The sequence below is a fragment of the Phyllobates terribilis genome, unplaced genomic scaffold (genome assembly GCF_046119375.1).
Source record: "Phyllobates terribilis strain yellow unplaced genomic scaffold, ASM4611937v1 Scaffold_3__8_contigs__length_932513732, whole genome shotgun sequence".
Lineage (NCBI taxonomy): Eukaryota > Metazoa > Chordata > Amphibia > Anura > Dendrobatidae > Phyllobates > Phyllobates terribilis.
The window spans coordinates 836,445,477-836,470,985 of NW_027362763.1; the positions used below are offsets into that span (position 1 = coordinate 836,445,477).

The window sequence follows — 25,509 nt, forward strand, 5'->3', positions numbered from 1 at the left end:
AATTTAAAGGGGTCTGATTACTTTCCGTTCCCTCTGTATATTGCCACATATTGCTGGGGTATTTCTTATAACACATAGGTCCTGATTCATCAAAGCTCTCACTCCAGAATTCTTCTGTAAAAGCTTTGGAAAGTCCCAAAATTGCGACGTAACTCGGAACTTCGCCTAAATTTTGCGACTACTGTCATCTTCTTACCATCTTCCAGCTACGCCAAAATGACCGGAAATGGGACAGAATGTGGTGGTATTTGTCAGATTCATGTGGCTGGAGTAGGATCTGTGGCCCGGCTCACACAGACGTGCACACCACTCATCCGTATATTCATGAATCAGGAGCGTCTGACTCCAGCACACCCCTCATCAAAACTGGCATCAACAATGCCGGTCTTGGTGCATCGCGCCCATCGTCTGTGTGCAAGTTATCTGTCCTGTGTCTGTTTTAGATATTTTTAGCTTGTATGTTTCTTATGTGGTTTCTGTTATTGCATCTAATGGAGATTGTTGTATGTTGATATTACTTGGATGTGCACTGTTCTTGTTTTCTGTATGATGTATACTTGCTTTCTCTAGTAGGTTTACATTTGTTCACACATATGTTGGATTCCACAGACTTAGCTTTGCTGTGCCTGCTTCCTTTGAATCATGACACGCTATGCACTTGTCCTATTGATTAGAATAGGACGCGAACATATCCGACAGGTACCTACGGGACACCATCAGCATTTCCCACTGGTCAAATGACCCTCGCCAAGCTAATATTTAGTATTTTGCAGTTTTCCAATTTCTGGCAAATTCTTTGATGGCTATGAACAATAGCAGCCGCTGAATTAGGATGTAGTAGAGCTGAGGAAGTCATTAGCACTACTAATCTGTGTTTTCCTATGGTTTTACATAGGACTAAAGTTAGATCTACTACATAATCTCATGTTGACTGAAACGCCCCATACAGATGTCCCTTTTCAGACTATGTCCTGCCCCAGCTGCAGCTGGTATAAAACAGGTGGTCCTGCACTTCCCTCCCTCGGGGTCCAGCGCGGAGCCTCCTCCACTGCTCCCCGTGTCTGACATTGGCTGCAGCACTGACATCACGATGGCTGTGCGGCAGCCAATCAGAGCCAGTGTTTCTGCCCCCTTCAGAGCCACTGAGCTCTCTGATTGGCTCCCACACTGTCAGTACCGCAGCCAATGCCAGAGGAGCAGTGGTGGAGAATCTGCACTGCATCTGGGGACGGAACATTGAACGGTGATGACCCCTGTATCTACACAGCCGACTGCCCTGCACCGCTGCTTTACTGCACGCTGAGCTCAGTGTTTACACTCCTGGCTGTAGATCTTGGTACAACAGGTCAGTGGCACCTGTCAGCCGCCTTCTTGCAGCTATCACCGCCCTTCCTCTCTTTGCTGTGATGTCACCTCTAGAAAATGTCAGTGTTGTCACTGCGGCCTCCTCTCTTCCTCTGTGCAGGACCAGAGGAGTCGCTCTAGTACCTCGTGCATCTTAAAGGAGCAATGCCACTTCTCTGAGAAAATGTGAGGAAAGCCTCGAGGAGCCGCCATGCTACTTTCCTCCTCATGATGATGGCGTAGAGGATTTTCAGTGACTTATTTTGCATTTGTGCAGGTTGTAAAGTCTTAGGCTGAGGTCTTATCTGGCTTCCATTAATACCAGAAATCCTAACACAGATCCATCCCATTATGGAAAACGGAGGGCGAGCTATAGACTTTCTTTGCTAATTTTCTTATTAAAAATGATGCAGTTTGCAACAGAAATTCTGAAGACAAATGTGACTGTGTCTTTGTGTCTGCGTCATGGCCATAAACGTTAGGGAAAAGATAACGATGAAGGTGAGGAAGAAGAGTGTGTGCCCTGCTCACCTGCTCACCAGCCCTGCTCACCAGCAATCCTGGATTGTACATGGTATTGCACCAGTAAAAGAGGACAGGCTATTTAGTCATAAGAGATTCCACCTACCAATGTGACACTATGGGAAGCTGATCCGATGGCGTTATTTGTTGCCCCTTTATTTATTCCAGCCTTCACCCCTTGTCTGCAGCACGGCACCCTGGTCCAAACTTGTGGCCAGACCCGTCCATCAGTGACCTCCGATAACCCAGCAATGGCAAGGGAGACTGGCAAATGCACATTGTTCTTCAGGCTGCCAATGTGCAGGTCTGGTGACGTGTCCCTCCATCAGTGGCCATGTTGGGACTGAAGCGCCATTCTGCAGACCGGGGAGGTGATCAGAATAAAGAAAAAAGGTTATACCGTAGACAAGTAATGAGATCGGGGCAGACCTTCACATATTCTATTCATAAGTGGCTTTTTGTGCCGTTTCCAGGAGTTATGTAAAAACATAATTTTAAGTGTCCAACTCCTTTAATGCTGCTCATAGTAGGGGTAAAACGTGATTTTGGTTTACAATATCAGAACGATGGGGCCTTTATTTGGCGGCAGCCACCTAAGAGCACAAGCTGGCAGCCTGTATTCCTCTGCATGCCCCCTGGCGTCTTGCATGTCTAGCTTTTGGCATCACTTGGCACAGGCAGCCTTTTTATATGTAAATGTCTTTTATCCTTAGATACGATGTGAAGGAATGCGGCTGTTTCTTCTCTGGCTTCAAGCTCTGCAGACAAATTGTGGAGAGGAGCAGGCACTAATATTTGCATGTCTTGTTCCTGGCTTTCCTGTCGTCATGTCATCTCGAGGTCCTTGCACACTGGATACCCTCATAAGCCCTACTTATAATTTACCCGACGGTTAGTGACTGCTTTCACCTGCTCATTGTTTGCCGGGCGCTTTACGTTAATGTACTTGTACGGCGGCAGCGGCGGTGATCATTGTATTATTCTTATGTGCCGGAGTTTCCTCCGAGAGCTAGAATCGGGGTAATCTCATTACAGGGATAACTGGAAAGCGTCCTGAGGATCTTATGGCTCTCCATAGACAGGAATGAGTTGCTGAATTCATTGTTTGTGTTTTATAGGAATTGTTCAATATGATTCTATAAATGTGGGTATTTTCAGCCAAAATAGGGCATGAGGCGCTTACATTTAAGTGCTCTTTTCAGCACCTCTACTATCCGACTAGCCTCAGGGCAGGGATTACATGCACATTTGCAAAGCATTTAACATAAGACCAAAAACTCTGACCTTGTTGTTTTTAACTATGATTAAAGGGGTTGTCCAACCCCCCCCATGCAAACATAAATTGCCTTACAATGTGACTGTTTAAGCCAGGTTCCGCCATCGCCAGGTAGTCTCTTCATTACAGGTGTTGGCCATTTTTCTTCTAATGTTGGGTTTTACACAGGACAGCATTTCAATAGCTAAGCTAGCCCCCTTTTCTGTCAGTGTCACAGTGTATCACCAGAGAAGGGGACTGGCTTAGCTATTGAGATGCACAGTCAGACAACCCTTTAACACACATCACCGGTCACACATGCTGTCCTGTGTTGCGCACAAACCGGAAGAGAAATTCTTGGGACTGCAGATTGTTCAGATCAGGGCACCTTTCAGACCTCAAGACTTACTAATTTAAGTACATATATATATATATATATATATATTTTAAGTTGGATAAGTTATTTAACTTTTAAGCGTGCAGGTTTTAAGCATTATTTTATAGTACGTTAGTAATAATAATACGCTCAATCTTGTTAAAACTGGTTAATCCTAAAATAAATCGCCATTGCGTAAATTACCCTGCCATCAGCTTTCGTGAAGTTAGGTGACAAACCACAAAGCTGCCACAACAGCTTTTACAAGTGTTTGCATTCTGCCTTCTCAGAGAGCTGGTTGGAAATCTGCAGAGGTGAAACCTGAATCTGCTTGGTCTCGATATGAAATCTGTAACCGGTCTGTCTACTGCCATGTGCCATTCGTAGAGATGGTGCAGAGAATTTGGGTTCAGGCTCCAGGGCTCAGATCTGACCGTAACCTCTGCATCCCATATAATTTACATGCCTGAAAATCTGCTTCCGAATGCAGAACCCAGTGCAGGATGCATCGCTGCGCACCGAGCTTGTGGCTGCGCTCCGAGCTTGTGGCTGCGCTCCGAGCTTGTGCGCACCGAGCTTGTGGCTGCGCACCGAGCTTGTGGCTGCGCACCGAGCTTGTGGCTGCGCTCCGAGCTTGTGGCTGCGCACCGAGCTTCTGGCTGCGCACCGAGCTTCTGGCTGTCGTGTCACAGCTAGCTGAGCTATTCAGGGGTCTTTAAAAGCTCTGTGGCTACTGTAATATTAGCCAGTTTAGTTTTCATCTAGCTATATTAATGTGATGGAAGAGGACATCTGGTTATTTAAGCTTTTCTTATGTTTAAATGTTTTTTTTCCGTTTTTCTGAAGTATTTCCGTAGTATAAGGTAATGGCCCCCATCTGTCTGTTGGAATGTACACAAGTCAGCAATAATAATAAGTGTACAATAATACCATGTATGATTACACTGCTTCTATTACTTTAGGTAAAGTTTCTCCTGAGGAAATTACGCCTCTTGTACCTGTGGTTTCTGGTGAGAAGACCCCTGATGATCCAAGCTGCTTTTTCTTACAAACGTTGTTGAAGTACATGGTAGTACAGGTAAGTGAGCCGATTGCTTGTTTCAGGCTTATGGACAGTTGTAAATGCCTATTAGAGGTTGTCTGGGACTTGTATATTGCTGATCTGTCTTTAGGAAAGGTCATTAATATGATATCTCTGGAGGTCCGGCACCCCCACTGACTCGCTGATTGCAGTGTCCACTCCGGCCTGATGTACACTGTCTAGTGGCCGTCCTCTGGTACTGCGGCTTAGCTCCTGTTCACTTCAATAGGTGTTTTGATATTTTAAGCATACGGGAACAATATAATTTTTTTGTCCTTTTGTCTACTTTCATAGGCTGCAAGCTTGTCTTGGAGAAATAAGGAGAACCAAGACACGGGCTTCAAGTTTTTATTTAATTTATTTAGAAAGTATTACCTGACTCACTTGTTTCCATCATTTACTAAATTGACAAACCTTTACAAGCCCGTACTTGGTAAGTACAGCAGATTTGTCTTAATTTCTTTATACTGACTGGAGCTGAGTAAATATTCTGAAATATCAGATGAAGACCTGCAGGTCACCTGACACGGAGTTGTTCATTTCAGGACAAAACTAAATTCTTCCCCTTCCCTACTGAAATGTTTCTCATTTGGGACCTGCAACATGAAAACACAAGATCTATAGCCCCTTCCATGAAAAGCCTTTCCTTCCTCAGAAAGAAGCATTTAAAGGGGTTTTCCCATGAACAAAAGTTAATTTTAATCAATAGATCTTGTAATAATATGTTCCACAATTGGATGTGTCTGATCATACCACATCTCCTGGGCAGGGGAGGAAGCAAAAGAGTATACAGACAGGACAGCAGGGGATAGCAGCTGATTCTTTCTGTGAGGTAAAACATTTCCCTGCCTGTTTTTAAACAAAGTTTTACTTCAAAAGAGAGAATTTTTTGTGATCCCCTGCTGTAATGTCTGTATACTCTTTTGCTTCCTCCCCTGCCCAGGAGCTGTGGTACGATCAGACCATGTTCCCACACGGTCAGACACAGCCATTACACAGTACACAGCAGGGGAACATTTATAAGATTATCTCAGCACAGGAACATTTTATTTAAACATATCCAATTGTGGAAATTATTATTATTCCAAGATCTATTGATGAAAATGAACTTTTCTTCATGGGAAAACCCCTTTAACCACATAGCGCTCAATGACGGACACTGCACGGCATGAGCGGGTGTAAGTTACTGCTCATTGCCGTGCAGTGTCCGTCATATGTTTGAACTGGCACAGGGTGTAAACATGCTGTGCCAGTTCAGTGCCGACAGCTGACTGTGACAGCTGTGCGGCACGAGAAGGCACGTCGGTCCCTGCACCCAGATCGCTGCGATCAGTCAGTCAATTTGACTGACCGATCACAGCATGATGGAGCAGGAGACTCTGAAATTTCAGCCTCTGCTGCTCCATCAGTGCCGGAGCTCAGCGCTGCCAGTGGCTGAGCTGCGGCACTAAACAGCCAGGAGAGGTGTCAGCGCCGCCCCTGGCTGTTAACCCTCTGAATACATTCAGGAGACAAGGCAGAGGGCTGGGAGCTCCCTTTGCCTTCAGGTCAGCGCCCCCGTGATGTCATCGTGGGGGCACGACCTTTGCCATGCTGACCAGGGGTCGTCATGATGACCCCCATGTCACCAAGCTACGGAAAGCTCCTGAGACCTATGCACAGCATAGTCTCAGGAGCTTTTAATATAGGTATAATGTATTGCAATGCTAGTGCATTGCAATACATTATACCTATGAAAAAAGTGAAAGTTCCATAGTGAGACTAAGTAAAAATGTTTAAAAAATTTTTGTAAAAATCTAAAGAAAATGTTAAAAAAAAAAAAAAAATTACACTAATAAATACAGATTTATAGGTAATAAAAATAAAAGAGTACACATATTTAGTATCACCGCGTCTGGAACGACCCGATCTATAAACGTGTCACACTAGTTAACCCTTTCAGTGAACAGCGTAAAAGAAACAAACATGCGAAACTATGACTTTTCATCATACCGCTGGAAAAAAGTGGAAGAAAACGCGATCAAAAAGACGGATGGAAATAAAAATGGTAGCGCTGAAAATGTCATTTTGTCCCGCAAAAATCAAGCTGCCATACAGCTCCATCAGCCGAAAAATGAAAAAGTTACATCTCTCAGAATAAAGCGATGCAAAGATAATTATTTTTTTCTATAAGTTTTATTATGTAAAAGCGCCAAAACCTAAAAAATTACATAAATGTGGTACCGCTGTAAACGTACTGACCCGAAGAATAAAGCTACCTTATCAATTTTACCACACAAGTAACAACAAAAAAAATCCTGAATTGTTGATTTTTGTTCATTCTGCCTCCCAAAGATCGCAGTATTGCTCAGCGCACATTTATCCTGCGCTCTGCGCTGAGCGCTTACACCGTGGTTTCCGTGTAAATCTCTGAAATAAGTGATTCAGACGGAAACCCCTGACGGAAGATTCCCTGTAATGAGACAGATGAAGCCACTGTGGACGACGTCTGACCTATGATCCGGCGGTGTCCATCCTTTTAGGCTTAAATAAAAGCGCGGTCAGCCACAGTTTTGTGCACCTCTGAAAAGAAGGATAACGCTGAACAGAGGCCAGACTGAGTCCAGAGTAACTCTGCTGCCTCATCTTATTATAGTGAATGGATCCCTCTGGGGTTTCATCTGAATCACGTCATTTGTAGATTTAGACGGAAACCCCGATGTAAGTGCTCAGCATAGAGCGCCGAATAAATGTGATCTAAAATGTTATGTAAAATGTTCCCAATAAAAGCTTCACATAAAAAGCCCCCACTCAGATCTGTCCTGTGTTAATGGAAATATAGGGGGCTTCCACGTTACGGGTAGTATAAAGGCTCTGGAAAAGCTAAATGGCTCCTCGCCCCCCAAAAGAAATTCAGCAAATTCTGCGCTCCCAAATCCCAATCTCCCTTCCCTTCTGAGCACCGCAGTGTGTCTAAACCACATTTAGTGTCCACATGTTTGGCAGGGGTATAATTTCCAAATTGGGGTCACTTGAGGGGGGATTCTGCTCTTCTAGCATTTAGGGGCTCTTTATATGGGGTAGGCAAACTATTCTATGAAAATCTGCGCTCCAGGAGGTAAATAGCGCTCTGTCCCTCATGAGTGTCGCCGTGTGGCCAAGCAGTACTGTACAGCCACATATGAGGTATTGCCACATTCAGCAGAAATTATGGGACAAATTTTGGTGCCATTTTTTATCCATATCCAGTGTGAAAATGTCAAATCTGGGGCTAAACCAAAATTTTTGTGGTAAAAAAATGTAATTATTTTTTCCTCACTGCCCATTGGAATGAGGGAATCTGCTGTTCTGGCACCTCATGGGATCTCCTAGTGGGTCATGGCACCCTCAAACCATAACAGTAAAATCTGTACTATAATATGGTGCTCCTTCCTTTCTGACCTTTTGTACTGTGCCTCAAAAGTAGTTGCCAATTACGTGTAGGGTATTGGCATGCTCAGGAGAAATTGCACAACAAAATGAGATGTCAATTTTCTCCTGTTACCCTTGTGAAAATAAACAATTTGGGGCTAAAAGAAAATTTTTGTGTTTTTTTTTTTTTTTCTTCACGTCTTTATGTTATAAACTTCTGTGAAGCATCTGGGGGTTGAAAGTGCTCATCACACATCTAGATAAGTTCATTGAGGGTCTAGTTCCCAAAATAGGGTCACTTGGGGGGGGGGGGGGGTTTCCACTGTTTAGGCACATCAGGGGCTCTTCAAACGCAACATGGCATTTGCTGATTATTCCAGCAAATTTTGAATTCAAAAAATCAAATGGCGCTCCTTCACTTCCGAATCCTGCCATGCGCCCAAACAGTGGTTTTCCGCCACATATTTGGTATCAGCATGTTCAGAAGAAATTGCGAAATACATTTTGGGGTCCATTTTTATCTGTTACCCTTGTGAAAATAAAAAAAATTTGGTCTAAATTTAATATTTTGTGAAAAAAAGTTAAATGTTAATTTTTTTCTTCCTCATTGCTTTAGTTCCCGTGAAACACCTGAAGGGTTAATAAACTTCTTGAATGTGGTTTTGAGCACCTTGAGGGGTGCAGTTTTTAGAATGGTGTCACTTTTGGGTATTTTCTGTCATATAGACCCCTCAAAGTGACTTCAAATATGATGTGGTCCCTAAAAAAAAAAAAAAAATGGTTTTGTAAATTTTGTTGGAAAAAAGAGAAATCGCTGGTCAACTTTTAACCCTTATAGCTCCCTAACAAAAAAAAATAAAAAAATTTTGGTTCCAAAATTGTGCTGATGTAAAGTAGACGTGTGGGATATATTATTTATTAACTATTTTGTGTGACAAGTCTCTCTGATTTCAGGGCATGAAAATTCAAAGTTTGAAAATTGCAAAATTTTAACAATTTTCACCATATTTCTGTTTATTTTACAAATAAACGCAAATCATAACAAATAAATGTTGCCACTATCATGAAGTACAATATGTCATGAAAAAACAGTCTCAGAATCAGGGGAACCGTTGAAGCGTTCCAGAGGTATTACCGCATAAAGTGACAGTGGTCAGAATTGTAAAAATTGGCCCGGTCATTAACCTACAAAGTGGCTCGGTCCTTAAGGGGTTAATGATGGGATAGTTTTCTTTGGGGTCTGGAGCTACTTGCATACTTTTATCCCATTGAACACTCCCGTTAAGGGTATATGCACACCATGTCTATTTAAGGGTGACTAACCTACCCGGTATTTCGAGAGTAAGATGCTTCAGGAAGTGTTGGTGTTTTGTTTTTTTTATTTTGTTTTTTTCTCCTTGTTTGAGTCCCTTTTTTGACATGATTGACTGCCAATGTTTTTAGCATTTTTGTGACCTCTTTTTTACTGCCATTTCCAGACCTCTTTTTAACTCCCATTTTCTAAGCAAAAGCTGTGGCAAAAGGCTCGAAAAGACACCCCTGCGTCTTCTGAGCATCTTTTGAGCGTTTCCATTGACTTCTTGTCTTAAGAGCGGAGAGCACCTGGAGAATGATCAGCTCATTGCTTTTAACCACTTGGCATCTTTGAAATCCTGAACCCTGAACATATCAGCAAGTGGATTTTACCTAGAAATGCACATGGTCATCCTTTTGAGTCTTTTCTGTGAGCTTTCAGGCTTGATTCAGAGCAGACCCACCTGAAAAACCCTTCATGTGCACATATACTAAGACTCCAGGCTAGTCTCTTTATGGAGAACTACAAAAAATGCATATGGTGGAATCCTCATGTACAACATGCAGATCTGTCATGCATTTGCACGCCGATTCACTAGTAAAAAGCCTTGACCGAAAATACCTGCCGTATCTGGGCTGAACCCAAGCCTTCATTCACATCAGTTTGTTGTACTTGTGCTGTCAGTTTTTCTTCTCTGACCGTGTACTTACACATTGGGTCATATTTATTAATGCTGTCTATTTCTTAGACTATGCAAACTAAGACTAGATTGTCTTAAAGGGAATCTGTCAGCAGGTTCTTGCTGTGTAAGCTCAAGACAGCATGCTGTAGGGGTTAAAACACAGATTTGCCTCTTATCAAACTAGCAAAATGTTGGCACTTTTTTGGGGACACGGTGTTGCGTGTTATGTCACACCACATTGCAGTTATACCATGGGTCTTTTCTGCAATACCACACATTAGACTAGGCACAAAGTGTCTAAAACGAATAAATAAATATGGTGCATGTCATGAACGATGGGTGTGTTTTGTTTTTTTTGTCTTTTTTCTTTGTCGTTGCAACCAGCTCGGTAAATATGCACCATATTCTTGGAACTATTCATATCTGTTATTTATTTTTATTTTTTTGCTGTCCGAAGGTTCTCATAAGACAGATAGTGACACATCCAACTTTATCCCAAATTACGGACCAAACTAGACCACTCAATTGAAAGCTTAAGCAAAAAAAAAAAAAAGTTGGTCCGCAAATGACGTATGAGTTGTATCTGTGTGCTGTCCATTTTGTACTAACCATCTGCTGGGAAGATCTTAGGAACCTACATTAGTCTTTTTTTTTTTTTTGCATATAACAGATGACACATGGCTGGTAAATCTGACACTCAGACCAAAAATGGATGAAATATGGATCCATCACACTTGCTGAGGCTTTCCCATGCTATTTGCCTTGCATTGCAATATGTTGCTCTAACTTTCTCTTGTGTTATGACTTTTATATAATAATAAAAAAAAATGTTTAGAAGAGAAAAAAAAAAAAAATATATATATATATATATATATATATATATATATATATATATATATATATATATATATATATATATAATAAAAAAAAAAAAAACATTAACCTAAAAATTAAAAAAATCCAACTTTTTTTCAGTGGCAGAAGACTTCTTGTGACATCCAGGCTGTCTTCATGCACGTTAGATTTGTGCCGGCTTCCATTGAAGCATTAATGTATATCTGATACATAAACATACAGCTGCAAATGTGTCGCACTATACGGGTTTTTCTTATCTCATAAAGCAAAGGTCATCTTCAGTGTGTTCTGACTTTGTTTTTCATTAACGCAGTGTAAATATATAGACATGGATATTTCTAGAGACACGGCGGAAGTCTATTCATGTGCTCGGCTTAAAACAATATACTTAGTGTTTGCGGATCTCAGCGAAAGCTTGTAAAGTGACCTGGCTTAATGATACTGTGGAATTAACAGTTTCTCTCTGTTTCAGATATTCCGGATGTCAGACCAAAGCCCGTGTATGTCACCGTAACCCGAAATAATGAAAACCTTTATAGCACAAAAATCCCTTACATGGCAGGTAGAGTCGTGTTTATCAAGTGGCTTGTCACCTTCTTCCAGGAAAAGAAATATGTAGCATCTTCTCAAAGCACTAAGAATGGAGGCGAGGTTCTGCCCAAGCTGATTCAGGTAGTTGCCGGCCTTCCTTCGTTATACAGGCTTCATTAAAGTGAGGTCCCTTTTGCAAAGGGATTTTTTTCATTCATTCCACAATTCTGAAAAAGGAGTTGAAGCTAATTAGGCAAAGATGCTATTATTAAAGGCAATCTGGCATGTAGCTCTCCAAAATGCCAAGTCTCCATAAAAGCAGGATCTCCTAAATGACATGGTGGTTTATTGTGGAAATAATGGTGTGCAAGCACTGTAATAATAACATTGCTCTTATCACTTGTTTGCATGCCCCTGTCACTCCAGCTCTGCTCCCCACCCAGCGCCGCCGCTTCCTGCTTGACTAACTGCTCCTTTGCTTGCAGTCACACAGTACAGGGGCTGTCAGTCAAGGAGGAGAAATCGGCGCTGGGCAGGGAATAGAGTTAGAGTGACAGGCTCCAATTCTTCAACCTCATTTGCAAATCAATTCAAATGCAGCTTTCACAGTGTCAGAGGAATGGACTGGCCATGTAAAGGTATTGCTGGACTTGTATGTGAAGGAGCTACATGCACATATAAATAGTTTGTGAAATCCTGCCGTCAGATTACCTTTAAGGAAGTATCGATATAAAGAGAAAGCTGAGCTGTTAATCAGGGGTTTTAGTCAGCAGCACATCGAAAAATTTAACTTGTGGAAAATCCATGGGGTGGAGAAAGGGTCTCAGAGATGCTAACTTTGTAGCTGGACATCACAAACCCTCTAAAAATATGAACCATAGACGCAGAGGCATTAGTCATTATAATAAGGTATGACATTATCAGAATAAGGGGGTACACTGGGGTTCAGCATGGCAAAGGAGCAGGGTGAAACGCAACTGATTGTGCTATCAACCCAACTTCTGCACGGACCGACATATACTGGATTTACCTCGTATAACTTTTCACCTAATGAAACTACACCTCGCAGTATAACGTTAACTCCCAGCACACTGTTACCATTATCACCCATCATGAGTCCTCAGGTGATACATTGTCTATACAACTAATTACACACAGTCAGCAGCACCCAGTTACCTGCATGGGCTCGTTTACTCTGGAGTAGTTCTCTGTGTTTCCTTCACCACCTGCTCCAGACCTTCATAGTGACTTCTCCCGGTCACGACTCTTCTGTGCAGAGTTTGCTGTCCAAATGTCTTCGTTCACTCCTTTTTTGCAACAGATAAGAAAATAGCACAATGGGAGATATGATGCATATATATGAGCCACTGAATAAAAAAAATCCCCTCACTGTGCCCCTGAATACACACATGCTGCTCTTCAATGTGTCACAAAAATAGACTCGAACAACAATGTGTCTAAAAAAAAGGATTGGACTCTGTGCAATTTAAATATATAACCAATTACTGCACCTCCCTAAGTTTTCTTTTTACTTGATTTTTGTCTGAGCACATGCTGTACATCACATTATGTGGGTAGCCCATTTGTTTGATACTGTGGACAGGGACTAGTGATAATACACCCTACATGAGGACGAGGACTAGTGATAATACATCCTACATGAGGACGGGGACTAGTGATAATACATCCTACATGAGGACGGGGACTAGTGATAATACATCCTACATGAGGACAGGGGCTGGTGATAATACACCCTACATGAGGACGGGGACTGGTGATAATACATCCTACATGAGGACGGGGACTAGTGATAATACATCCTACATGAGGACAGGGGCTGGTGATAATACACCCTACATGAGGACCGGGGCTAGTGATAATACACCCTACATGAGGACGGGGACTAGTGATAATACACCCTACATGAGGACAGGGACTAGTGATAATACATCCTACATGAGGACAGGGACTAGTGATAATACATCCTACATGAGGACAGGGACTGGTGATAATACACCCTACATGAGGACAGGGGCTGGTGATAATACATCCTACATGAGGACGGGGACTAGTGATAATACATCCTACATGAGGACAGGGACTGGTGATAATACACCCTACATGAGGACAGGGGCTGGTGATAATACACCCTACATGAGGACAGGGGCTGGTGATAATACATCCTACATGAGGACAGGGACTGGTGATAATACACCCTACATGAGGACAGGGACTGGTGATAATACATCCTACATGAGGACAGGGGCTGGTGATAATACATCCTACATGAGGACGGGGACTAGTGATAATACATCCTACATGAGGACGGGGACTAGTGATAATACATCCTACATGAGGACAGGGACTAGTGATAATACATCCTACATGAGGACAGGGACTAGTGATAATACACCCTACATGAGGACAGGGACTGGTGATAATACACCCTACATGAGGACAGGGGCTGGTGATAATACATCCTACATGAGGACAGGGACTAGTGATAATACACCCTACATGAGGACGGGGGCTGGTGATAATACATCCTACATGAGGACAGGGGACTAGTGCTAATACATCCTACATGAGGATGGGGACTAGTGATAATACACCCTACATGAGGACGGGGCTGGTGATAATACATCCTACATGAGGACGGGGACTAGTGATAATACATCCTACATGAGGACGGGCTGGTGATAATGCATCCTACATGAGGACAGGAACTGGTGATAATACATCCTACATGAGGACAGGGACTAGTGATAATGCATCCTACATGAGGATGGGGACTAGTGATAATGCATCCTACATGAGGATGGGGACTAGTGATAATACACCCTACATGAGGACAGGGACTAGTGATAATACATCCTACATGAGGACAGGGACTAGTGATTATACACCCTACATGAGGACGGGGCTGGTGATAATACATCCTACATGAGGATGGGGACTAGTGATAATACACCCTACATGAGGACGGGGCTGGTGATAATACATCCTACATGAGGACGGGGACTAGTGATAATACATCCTACATGAGGACGGGCTGGTGATAATGCATCCTACATGAGGACGGGCTGGTGATAATGCATCCTACATGAGGACAGGAACTGGTGATAATACATCCTACATGAGGACAGGAACTGGTGATAATACATCCTACATGAGGACAGGGACTAGTGATAATGCATCCTACATGAGGATGGGGACTAGTGATAATACACCCTACATGAGGACAGGGACTAGTGATAATACATCCTACATGAGGACAGGGACTAGTGATAATACATCCTACATGAGGACAGGGACTAGTGATAATACATCCTACATGAGGACAGGGGCTAGTGATAATACACCCTACATGAGGACAGGGACTAGTGATAATACATCCTACATGAGGACAGGGACTAGTGATAATACATCCTACATGAGGACAGGGACTAGTGATAATACATCCTACATGAGGACAGGGACTAGTGATAATACATCCTACATGAGGACAGGGGCTGGTGATAATACATCCTACATGAGGACAGGGGCTGGTGATAATATATCCTACATGAGGACAGGGGCTGGTGATAATACATCCTACATGAGGACAGGGGCTGGTGATAATACATCCTACATGAGGACAGGGGCTAGTGATAATACACCCTACATGAGGACAGGGGCTGATGATAATACATCCTACATGAGGACAGGGACTAGTGATAATACATCCTACATGAGGACGGGGGCTGGTGATAATACATCCTACATGAGGACAGGGACTAGTGATAATACATCCTACATGAGGACAGGGACTAGTGATAATACACCCTACATGAGGACGGGGGCTGGTGATAATACATCCTACATGAGGACAGGGACTAGTGATAATACATCCTACATGAGGACAGGGACTGGTGATAATACATCCTACATGAGGACGGGGGCTGGTGATAATACACCCTACATGAGGACGGGGGCTGGTGATAATACATCCTACATGAGGACGGGGGCTGGTGATAATACATCCTACATGAGGACGGGGGCTGGTGATAATACATCCTACATGAGGACGGGGGCTGGTGATAATACATCCTACATGAGGACGGGGGCTGGTGATAATACATCCTACATGAGGACGGGGGCTGGTGATAATACATCCTACATGAGGACGGGGGCTGGTGATAATACATCCTACATGAGGACAGGGACTAGTGATAATACACCCTACATGAGGACAGGGGCTGGTGATAATACATCCTACATGAGGACAGGGGCTGGTGGTGATACCCGCTGCATGTGGAAATGGGTGGCTGATAATGCACGTTACATAGGAATGATAAGTGGTAATACACTGGTAATTTTCTTGGGGTCACCATGACTGTATAGGGGCAGGATATGGCTGCATTGTACATAGGGGCCATTGGCTCGTTTGTTTATGGGGCATGTAGGTGGCATTGTATGGACGCTCCATCAGTACAATTAGATGCTGTGACTGACAATTTTTTGCACCCTGTACCTGACACACTTAAGAGTTGTGTCATATGACCATTAATACAATGTGAATCTAACCACTGAGATCCTGTCCCAGGCTTTTGTGTGTTTCCCATTTATCCTAATGAACAAGGAATGTATGTGTAGACCTGGGAGGATGGTTATTGGTCACACCTGAGGTTCCTAAAATGTGTTGGAAAGGCCATCATTAGTCTCTTCAATACTGTGAAGATCCATAAGGAGATTTAAATACACAGCTCCTTTATATACACTGACTTCTTTATTAACTGTATAGAAAGTGTCAAATGTAGAAGTCATGGTAATAGCCTTAAAGGGGTATTGCTTTAATTAGACAGCATGAAAATAAACTAGTTTGCTTGCTTTTTCTACCTCCTGCTGTCATTCTCTTGCAATTAAAGCTTTAATCTTTCATAGTGTGCAGCTAGTTTCCATGGAGCTTGGCCTCTAGTGCCTGCCCAGACTCTGGACCAGAGTGCAGTAGCTACATTCCAGGAGGGAAGTTAACTCCTAACATCCCAGTCAACTTTCTCCAGCCCATCCATTTGTATATAGCAGTTATCTACTCGCTTCCTTGCGAGATACTCTTACCAGTCCTGTGTAATCACAAGGGAAAAAAAAGAAAGTGGAAAAACAAAGCATCTTCCCGTCTAATAAACCTGTGGTCAACATGCAATATGGCTCACAGATCTTGTACCATAGGTTTCCTTAATAATAGTGGGTGCTTGCTGTTTGTAATAGGTGCTGTGCCATGGTGTTAACAGTAACATTTTATTTTTCTTCTCCATCTGCAGTTGTATTGTGTTACAAAATGTGAAAGTGTGATGTAATACCATGTTACATGTCATTTTAGACAGTGTCTGTGATTAATGTGAGCCAAGAAAAGAACACTGAAGTCGAGCCCACTGGATCTCAGGAACAGGAGAAGAACCACTCGAACAGCAGCACGTTGTCAGACCGGAGACTCAGCAACTCCAGCCTGTGCAGCATCGAGGAGGATCAGAAGCCTGTGTACGACATGGTGCAAAGGATCTTCCTGTCCACACGCGGATATGTCAACTTCATCAATGAGGTCTTCAGACAGGTGTGTCATCCCTCCTGGGTCCACACACTCCTACTAGCATTGTTCCTTCCAAGGAGTTGTCCAGACTTATGTTAATATACTTTACATTCCTCAGCCCTTTTCAGATATCTTCATAGTGTCACTGAAACCTTCTTAAAGCGGTATTCCCATCTTAGATATTTCAGCAAGCATTGCTTGGCTGTCTCTGTGACTCCAATAGAAGTGAATGGAGAGTGCTGTGCGCATGCTTGGCTCTTCTCCATTCATTCTCTTGCTGGATGCAGTGGCCAGAGCTGGGACCTATAGCAAATCCTGTGGAAATGCCATAAATGTCTGAGTTGTGAACACCCTTTAACCTTCTCTTGTACTGTTACTGCAGCTTGTACAGTGTTTCTCCCCCCTGTCCTGGCCTCCACAATGACTGCTTTCAGATCTCATTTAGACATCTGTTTTTTTTTTCACGTACACAAAAATATACTACGAGTGTCATCAGTATTTTGAGTCCGAGTCGAATCAGTCTTTGGTGAAACTTTGATGGTAAAAACCAACAAACATCTTTTTCACGTATGGATAAATTGCCAAGTTTCTCCCATCCTTTACAATGGTGATCACGACCAGGGCATGGACTGTACATTGAGGCATCCGAGTGCTGTCTGTGATTATCATGGACCCATAGAGTTGTGTTGGTACTTTTCATCTAACCTTCTGGGGAAAAAAATGGTCCTCAAAAAACATGGATATGTAAGAAGCCCCATAGACTATAATGTGCGCATATTCTAACTTTGAAACCTATAGATAGAACATATATGTGATCGGACATCTGAATGAGGCCTTATTCATAGTCATGTTCTGCGTCCAACTATGAGGTGTGTGGCCTGCATTAAATCAGGGTCAGCTGCCATCCTCTCAATGGAAACCCATTTTCATTTCACTGACAACAGCCAGATACTGATATCTTGTAAGTGTTGAGGAATCGAAACATTGATATTAGAAAGTTGTGTAACTTCTGAATCATTCACATTGGACTGAACAATCCCTTAAATGCATTATGATTATTTTATTGGAGACATATTAATTTCTTGTAGCCTTGGGTTGTTTTGCAAAGGTCATTTGCAATTATCATAGATAATTACTTTATTATGGCTTCTTTTGTATTCAGGGATTTTACAGGAATGTTATAAAAGAAAAAAAAAGGTTTTTCATTACTATTTAAGTAGTTTTGTGCCACCTAGTGGTTAGGAGTGTAATCTCATTTGTTACAAGGATCACCATCTAGTCTTAACTATGTCTGCTTTGTGTTAAACGGGTTTTCCATGCATACATGTAGCTATTTTATAACCTGTGGGAGAGTAAAAAAAAAATTAAAAAAATAGCAACTCTTCAATCACTGATCAAGTGCTGCATCTTTGCTTCTGTTCTTCACTGGGGGGCTGCAGTACAGTCTGAATATGGTTAATTTTTGTTATTATTTCCCTCCTCAATTTTATACAAGAACATTTTGTCATGGAAAACCTGTTTAATAATTCTATTATCCTGTTTTCTGCATATCTTTTACAATGTCAGTTAAATGACAGCACTGCGGTTCTTCTTTATACTTGTACTAAATAGCACAATGGGCTTCTATAAGCTGCAGCCTGGCTTTGCATAATGCATATCAATGTTGGAGGGCTATTAAAGGTACAAAATGTTAGCCCTTATCCAAAGGATGGGGAATTATTTGCTGATCACTGGGGTCTGACCGTTGGGCCCCCTCACTGACCCCGAGATTGGAGCTCTGGAACCCCTAGCACAGGGCTGTGCATCCTCCTCCTGAATCCTTGGCCTCTGCTCCATTCACTGTCTATGGGAGTGCCAAGTGAAGTGCTCGGCTTTCTCCAACAGTCCCGTAGACAAGAAGTGTAGTGAAGGTTGAGTATGTGCTGCTCTGCTCTATCAAGATTGGGGATGCCGCAATGATCTTGGGATCTCTGGGTGTCTCAGCGGTCGGACCCCAGCGATCAGCAACTTATCTCCAAATACTTAAAATTCTTTATTTAGCCAAAGTTTTACAGTGTTTTATTAGTGTGTGTGACTTTGCGATTTTAGGCCTTCCTGCTACCTGCATGTGATGTCTCTGCCACAAGGAAGGTTGTGAAAGTCTACAGGAAATGGATCTTGCAGGAGAAGCCTATTTTTATGGAGGAGCCTTCAAACCTATCAATTGACCACGTGAATTTGCCCGTTTTTGAATCCTCAGTAACGGAGACTGATAGCAAACAGGTATGGAAATGGACAGGTCTGTCACTGGTAGAGTAAGCTATTGTTCACCCTATAGGGGTATTCCAGCATTAGAGAAACAAGGCTGCTTTCTTCCATGAGCAGCGCCACATGTATTATATGGTAGCTCAGCTCCAAGCACTTTAAATGAAAATGAACCACAATACTACACACAACACACGGTCTGGTGATGTTTTTTTGGATAAGCATCCAGGCTAAGATTTCCACCCAGCAAATATTACATTAGGCACAAAGTAAGACAAGGACCTCTGCTTCTACTGCTCCATCCAAAGTGCAGAGAACCAGATTGCACGTAACCCCTCTCTACCAGATTTTTACTTGTTTCAGGAATTCATAGAGGTCCTTGCAGTCTGACAGAATTGTGTTTCCTCCTTAATTCTAAGTTAATAGCCTTTTAAAAAATATTACAAGCAGATTAAAATAGAATATATTGTACAATTCAGTATAGGATTAGATCAATTCAGGACAGTCATAGAAAAGTATATAAAAATAAGCTAAAAAAGCACAGTATAAAATGTTAGTACACCCACTACCAAAGTGTACCCATATGTAGTCTCATAGATTGGAGACCCCATGTTCTCAATTACACTACAGTTAAGTGCTGGAAACTAGGGCTGGATGGTCAGTCTTACTCTGGAGCGGAGCTAGTATAGTGTGGGTCATTGGGTTGCGCTATTACATCTAATGGTTGCCAATTTGGATGCGTTACAACTCTGTTTTTTTTGGTCACTCTACCCCTAGTGTTGCCATGTAGGCTCAGCCTTTATGGAAGGTCTCTGTACTGTGCATCTAGCAGACGCTACCAGATATCCCACTACATGACATATTACACCACTGTGGGACGCCTCCACTTCTCACCAGCTTCCGGAAATTCACATTTTTATCCACTGAGAAGCTAATCTAGAAATCTCAGATTGTCTTGAGTTTGGCTGTCATGAACGAGTTATTACTTTATGCTGCCATTTGTTAAAGGTCTCGGCAGAGCAGAGTGGACACAAGCGCTCGTCTAGTTGGGGGAGGACGTACTCTTTCACTAGTGCTGTTAACCGAGGTTGTGTGTGCGAGGATGAGAACATGGATGTCAAGGCGGGGGATCAGGCGGCTCTACAGGTAACGTCAAAATGTCAAGACTTGTGAGAGACCGTACATGGCAGATAAAGGTTAATTATTGTATTATGGAAAAGCACTTTGTTTCACTTTTACTCATGGAACGAAAACATGAATTGAATTCAGTCTAGAAGCTTTGTGTGTTTTCAATGGCGTAGTGCAAAAATTACAGCGATCCAGAGGGGTAATACTGCTGCAGACTTTACACATCTTACCCTCTGCATTGCAATGGGGGAAATACGCACTGATTCTGCTGCACAAGGTGATTCTGTGGGTCTTGAATCTGCTGTGCAGGACCGGTGCCGCAGCGGATTGTTTCTGCAGTGGGGGAATAAGATCTAGGTAGATCTTTCACAGTGCTGGTACACTTTCCACAAAGGGAATACGCAGCTGGAAATCTGCTGCATTTATGATTCATGGGCGCATATCCTAAAACCTGTCCTGACCATGTCTGATACAGCTGCAGGGCTTAGTGTATGGGTTCACACTAGCGTATAAAAGTCGTTCAGTGTTTTCATCTTGAAAAATACCATTCAGACAGAAATGCAGTTGTGTGAACGAGCCCTGAGAGTGAGAGCTCAATGCCCTATAACAAGCCTTGTACTGTGTAACTGCAGATAATCAGGGCAGGTCTGTAGCGATGCATAATTGTGGGATGTGAAAAGCTTTAGAGTTTCTTCGCATTCAGTAAAGTTATGGATTTTCTGCACCAGTTCTGTGCGCAAAATCTGCAGGGTGTTATAGTACCATAGTGTTAAGTGACCTAAGGTGCGGATTTTAAAATGTTAGTATGTCGTGGAGTTTTTCCATGGATTTTTGCAATGAAAAAAAAAAATCAGGAAGTCTGCAGCAAATTAATCTCGTGTGGGCTCACCCTAAAAAAAAAATAAAAAATTGTAATACTTGTGTGAACTCACTTAGACTCCTCAATATTTTATATTGTATATAGACCATATTGCTATACACTGCATACCTCTGCTTTTTTGCCACTGGGTCCCTTCTATGGGCAGTAGTAATTTCCTCAGTCTGTCTCGATCCGTAGACGGCCCAGTGATTTCATCCCTTCATATACTGGTGAAAGTGGATTTTTTTCTTCCAAAAAGGACATTGCACACACCCTACTCAGAGCCTGATGAAGGGTACATTACCAGAAACATTGCATTACTTCAGCTTGCGGTGTAATAACTTTTTTGGGGAAATATGAGGGTAGAAAAATAAAAAGCTTTTAATAAAACATTCTTCTTAGAACTTGCGATCTTATACTACATCCTGCCTTCCCACAGAATTGCAGTATATAGGGACATCATGGTTTTTCTATGGAGCTCAGTCTTTGGCTAAACTTTACAGGAGTACCAAGAAGGCAGTGATGGTGACCCATCGGCAATCCCAGTCGTGTCACGGGGGGCTGATGGAAGTTGGTGCTTGCGAGCATTGCAGCACATTACATGTAGACGCCGCTGTCAGACTTTAACTGCAACGTTTAAGTGGTTAACAGCAGCTAATGGAGCTTAGCTCCGTCCACTTCTGTTAGACACCGATGCGGCTGTTTGAGGAGAAAGATCAGCGCCAGAGCCCTCACCACACGGGGACCCCCTGCAATCATGTATAAATACTTGATTTAAAGGGTTAATTTTTCATGTTTAAGCTAAGATTTACTTTCAGTACTGTCTTGCCGGTATCCTGTTAGGTAACCTGTTTTACCACATATCCAGGGTGTGAGGAAACACATTTGTATTGTCCATGGTGAAACTTCAGGCTGGTAACCACAAGCAGATGTAATGTGGGGGAAGTTGGGAGAGAGACGTTAAGTTGTAATGTAATACCACCATTACACAACCTCTTATAAAGTGCAATCCTAAACCTTATCTCTGCTCAGGTGTTCTTGACCAACTCTGCAAATGTGTTCCTGCTGGAGCCGTGTCCAGAAGTTCCTCTGCTGCTGGAGGAGCAAGTGGAGACCTGCAAGTCTGTGCTCAGCATCTATAGGCGGATGATCATGGATCTGGTGATGGATAAAAGGACATGGTAAATTATCAGCATCGTGATGAGTGGCAGGCCAGGAATGGACACCGTTTTCTCATGCAGTCATCATCCATGTAAACTTTTCCCTGTAGTTAGGTTCTAGTAAGATCTAGTAACCAGCACGCCAGAAACACTAAGGGGCCAAATCATCATTTGCAATTCATTTGAGGAGACATTTCTTTTATATCTTGTGGTCTTTGTTTTGTTACCATTTCTTCAAAATGGCGCACGCGGGATGATGAGTTTTGCCCAAATTAAAATGCTCTTTTACCTAATTTGTGCCTTTTTTAGAGCAAAAAAGTCTCAAAATCCTTTAAAATTTCGCACTGTAGTCTTCAACTGTTGAACAAAAAAAATTGACAGGTTTTGTACTCCACTGGGGTACAGGAGTGCCATTGTGAAGAAATTTACCAACTTCACCAGTGAAATAATGAAAAAAGCCATCACTATTAGAACGACTTGTACTCCAGAGAGAAGGTACAAAGGCCCCAATTCATCATTATCTATCTGCCGTGACACGACCAGAGGCCGGAACATCCAGATTTTTTTTTAATTTGCTCAATAAACAATCACTTGATTTTGCGGTTAAATAATTTGTGACTGTTCCCCCGCAAAATTAAGTGATTGTGTGTTAAAGGGAACCTGTCAGTCTATTCATTATGCCCAAACCCCTGGTCGCATTAATCAGAGCCCGGCTGCACAATTACCGCCAGGTAGATTTTTCTCTGAAGTGCTCTGATGATCCAGACAATACATAGTTTAAAGATCTGATCGGGCACTATAGGCAGAGACTGGACTGGTCCGGCACCGGCCGGCTTCTCCCTGCAGTGCTCTCGCTGTGTACATTGGCAGACACCTGTCCGTCATCTAGAGTGGTGCCGGGAGAGGGCGCAGGCCAGGCTCTGATCTATGCTGCCTGCGGTTTGGGCAGCATTAGTAGACTGACAGGTTCCCTTTTGAATCAATTGACAGGTGCCCCTGTGGTTTTCGGCTGTGCTGCACCATCTATGCAGATGCACTATTTGTACTTACCCTTTAAAATAAAAATAAAAATAAAAAAAAAAGGCACACATTAATATGCAGTTGCAAAAATACAATTTGGTCAATATACAAACATATACAGTACATAGTTTGCTAGTAGTGGAATTGACCTATTCATTAATCACCATGTGCGTTTACCCCTATGGTTTTCATTTTGATTATTATTGGCCTCCCCCAGTTCTGTGAGTAATTGTGGATGTTAATAATTAGGCCTGTATTCTCCAGGCGATTTTGTAAGTAACTTTGCTTTTCCTCCCAGTCTTTTGGTCATTACCAATCAAACTGAAACCTGTATGTCTGTGCTGCTCCTGGCTGCCATCAGCCGCTTTACTCCTAGGCCAAGGATTGTAACGCTGGTTATTGGGGTTCACTATTAGACTACAGATGCTGCACAGAGAAATACATAACTCTGTATGAAATCTTCTTGAAATCTTAGTTTTGTAGCTTTTATTAAACCAACATGTGACATCTCACCCCCCCATCCCCACACCCCCTATTTTAGTCCATTTTTAACATAGTCAGTGATGGACGTGCCAGTAGTAACTATGATGCCCTGTGATTGGATATCAGCATTTTTTGTTTCCTTTTCACAATGTATTCTTGGAATTAGAATGTTTTGTATTGTTCTTCTAAAATGGAAAATGTAATCTGCACTACATCTATGAATTCTGAGTTTACTGGGTACAAAGCTCCTGGGATAGGCACACATAATCCTGGCCGGAGCAGCAGCATCCAAGTACGACCCTAATACACCCATATTCCGGTTTGAGAAATGCTATTAAACCAAAACATCACTTAAGAAAGGATGATCAGAGAACACACACTTCTGCACTTTAGATGTTCTTGCTTCTTGATTTTGTGTTTTTTTTTTCATTGCGCACTGTTGCTACCTCTGATGACAAGTGAGGCTGACAACAGAGAAGCAAAGACTTAGTAAAAATAAGAGCAGATTGTTAAATGTCTTATTGTAGCTGAACACCAATTGTGGCCATGTGTACATGTGTTATGAATGGGGAGAGAGGAGTAAACTGCTGCAGGTCTTCTCTGTCGGTTTATTTCCACCTAGATTATGGGGATTAGGCTTGTTGAAATCCAACAGCTTCTTCCTTGTTTCCCCTGAATGCAAGTTGGACCACTCCCCAGAAATATCCTATGGTCGACTAGACCTGCCAGAAAATGGCTTTTTCAGCCAACATTTATTTAACTAGACCATTTACAATACATAGAAATAGATTGATGGTGGAACAACCGTCTGGAAAATGATCATCACATGTGTTTCTACTGTCATACATACTGGCCATACGTGTTCAATAACATCAGGCAATAGATGAGCGATTAGTCTGACAATGTTCTTCCATGCAAAGATTGTTTGTGCACTAGAGACTGGGATAAAATTTCCGTATGCTGATCTTAAGTTTTAATCAGTTTCATAATAATACATAGGCCACCTTTAGAAGACTGACCTGTGTAATGTGACATGGCTAAACTCAGCTGCACTCTCCCACACTGACTCATGCAGGAGGTTAGACCAAGCGATCAGAGCCATTATACGTCTCACAAGCTGAGAAACATGTTATGATCTAGGGTGGGGGCGTGTTCTTTTCTTCTTTGAGTGTTGCTGCCTGCTTATCATTGGTCACCATTATATAGGGAGAAGAAGTGCACGCCCCCAGTGAACACTGATAACACCCAGTTGAACTAAACGTTTTTTTTAAATTCATTAGGTGCCAAATACTTTATGTTTATATCTCTACACCGAGGTGAAATTTTAAAAAGCAAAACATGTTTTATTCCGCTCTGCAGTCACGATTACATTGTGTGTCCAGTTCAACATGAAAAATTTGATGAAAAGGTCTAAAAATAAAAATCACGGCACATTCCCTTTAAGACTTGTATTAATACACTGTACATTGCTGTTAGGATCAATAAGTTTCCTAATCTGATAGGCCCAATTAATGGTACGTGGCGATCTTGTCCGCAGTGATAGCACCTAGTTTTCGTTGGTTGTGCCTTTACTACCCTATGTGCAGTTGGCCGGCCTCGTAGCTAATCATTGGTGAACACACAAATGTGTTGTTTCCTCTGTTCTGTATCATGGGCATATCTGTGTTATCCACAGTTTAATTAGAGCAGTTGGGTTTCACCATGAAGCGTTCAGTTATT

General features: G+C 42.4%; 1 protein-coding gene across 3 annotated transcripts in view; it reads left to right on the forward strand.

The window, feature by feature from the left end:
* RALGAPA2 (Ral GTPase activating protein catalytic subunit alpha 2) overlaps positions 1-25,509 on the forward strand; it is a 330,418-nt gene that overhangs the window by 58,541 nt on the left and 246,368 nt on the right. For all 3 annotated transcript variants that reach the window (XM_073672456.1, XM_073672457.1, XM_073672458.1), the window contains exons 6-13: positions 2,580-2,757; positions 4,460-4,575; positions 4,873-5,011; positions 11,272-11,471; positions 16,690-16,920; positions 18,985-19,158; positions 20,149-20,286; positions 22,160-22,308. In XM_073672456.1, coding sequence (XP_073528557.1) covers positions 2,580-2,757; positions 4,460-4,575; positions 4,873-5,011; positions 11,272-11,471; positions 16,690-16,920; positions 18,985-19,158; positions 20,149-20,286; positions 22,160-22,308 — 1,325 coding nt within the window. The remainder of the gene's footprint in view (positions 1-2,579; positions 2,758-4,459; positions 4,576-4,872; positions 5,012-11,271; positions 11,472-16,689; positions 16,921-18,984; positions 19,159-20,148; positions 20,287-22,159; positions 22,309-25,509) is intronic.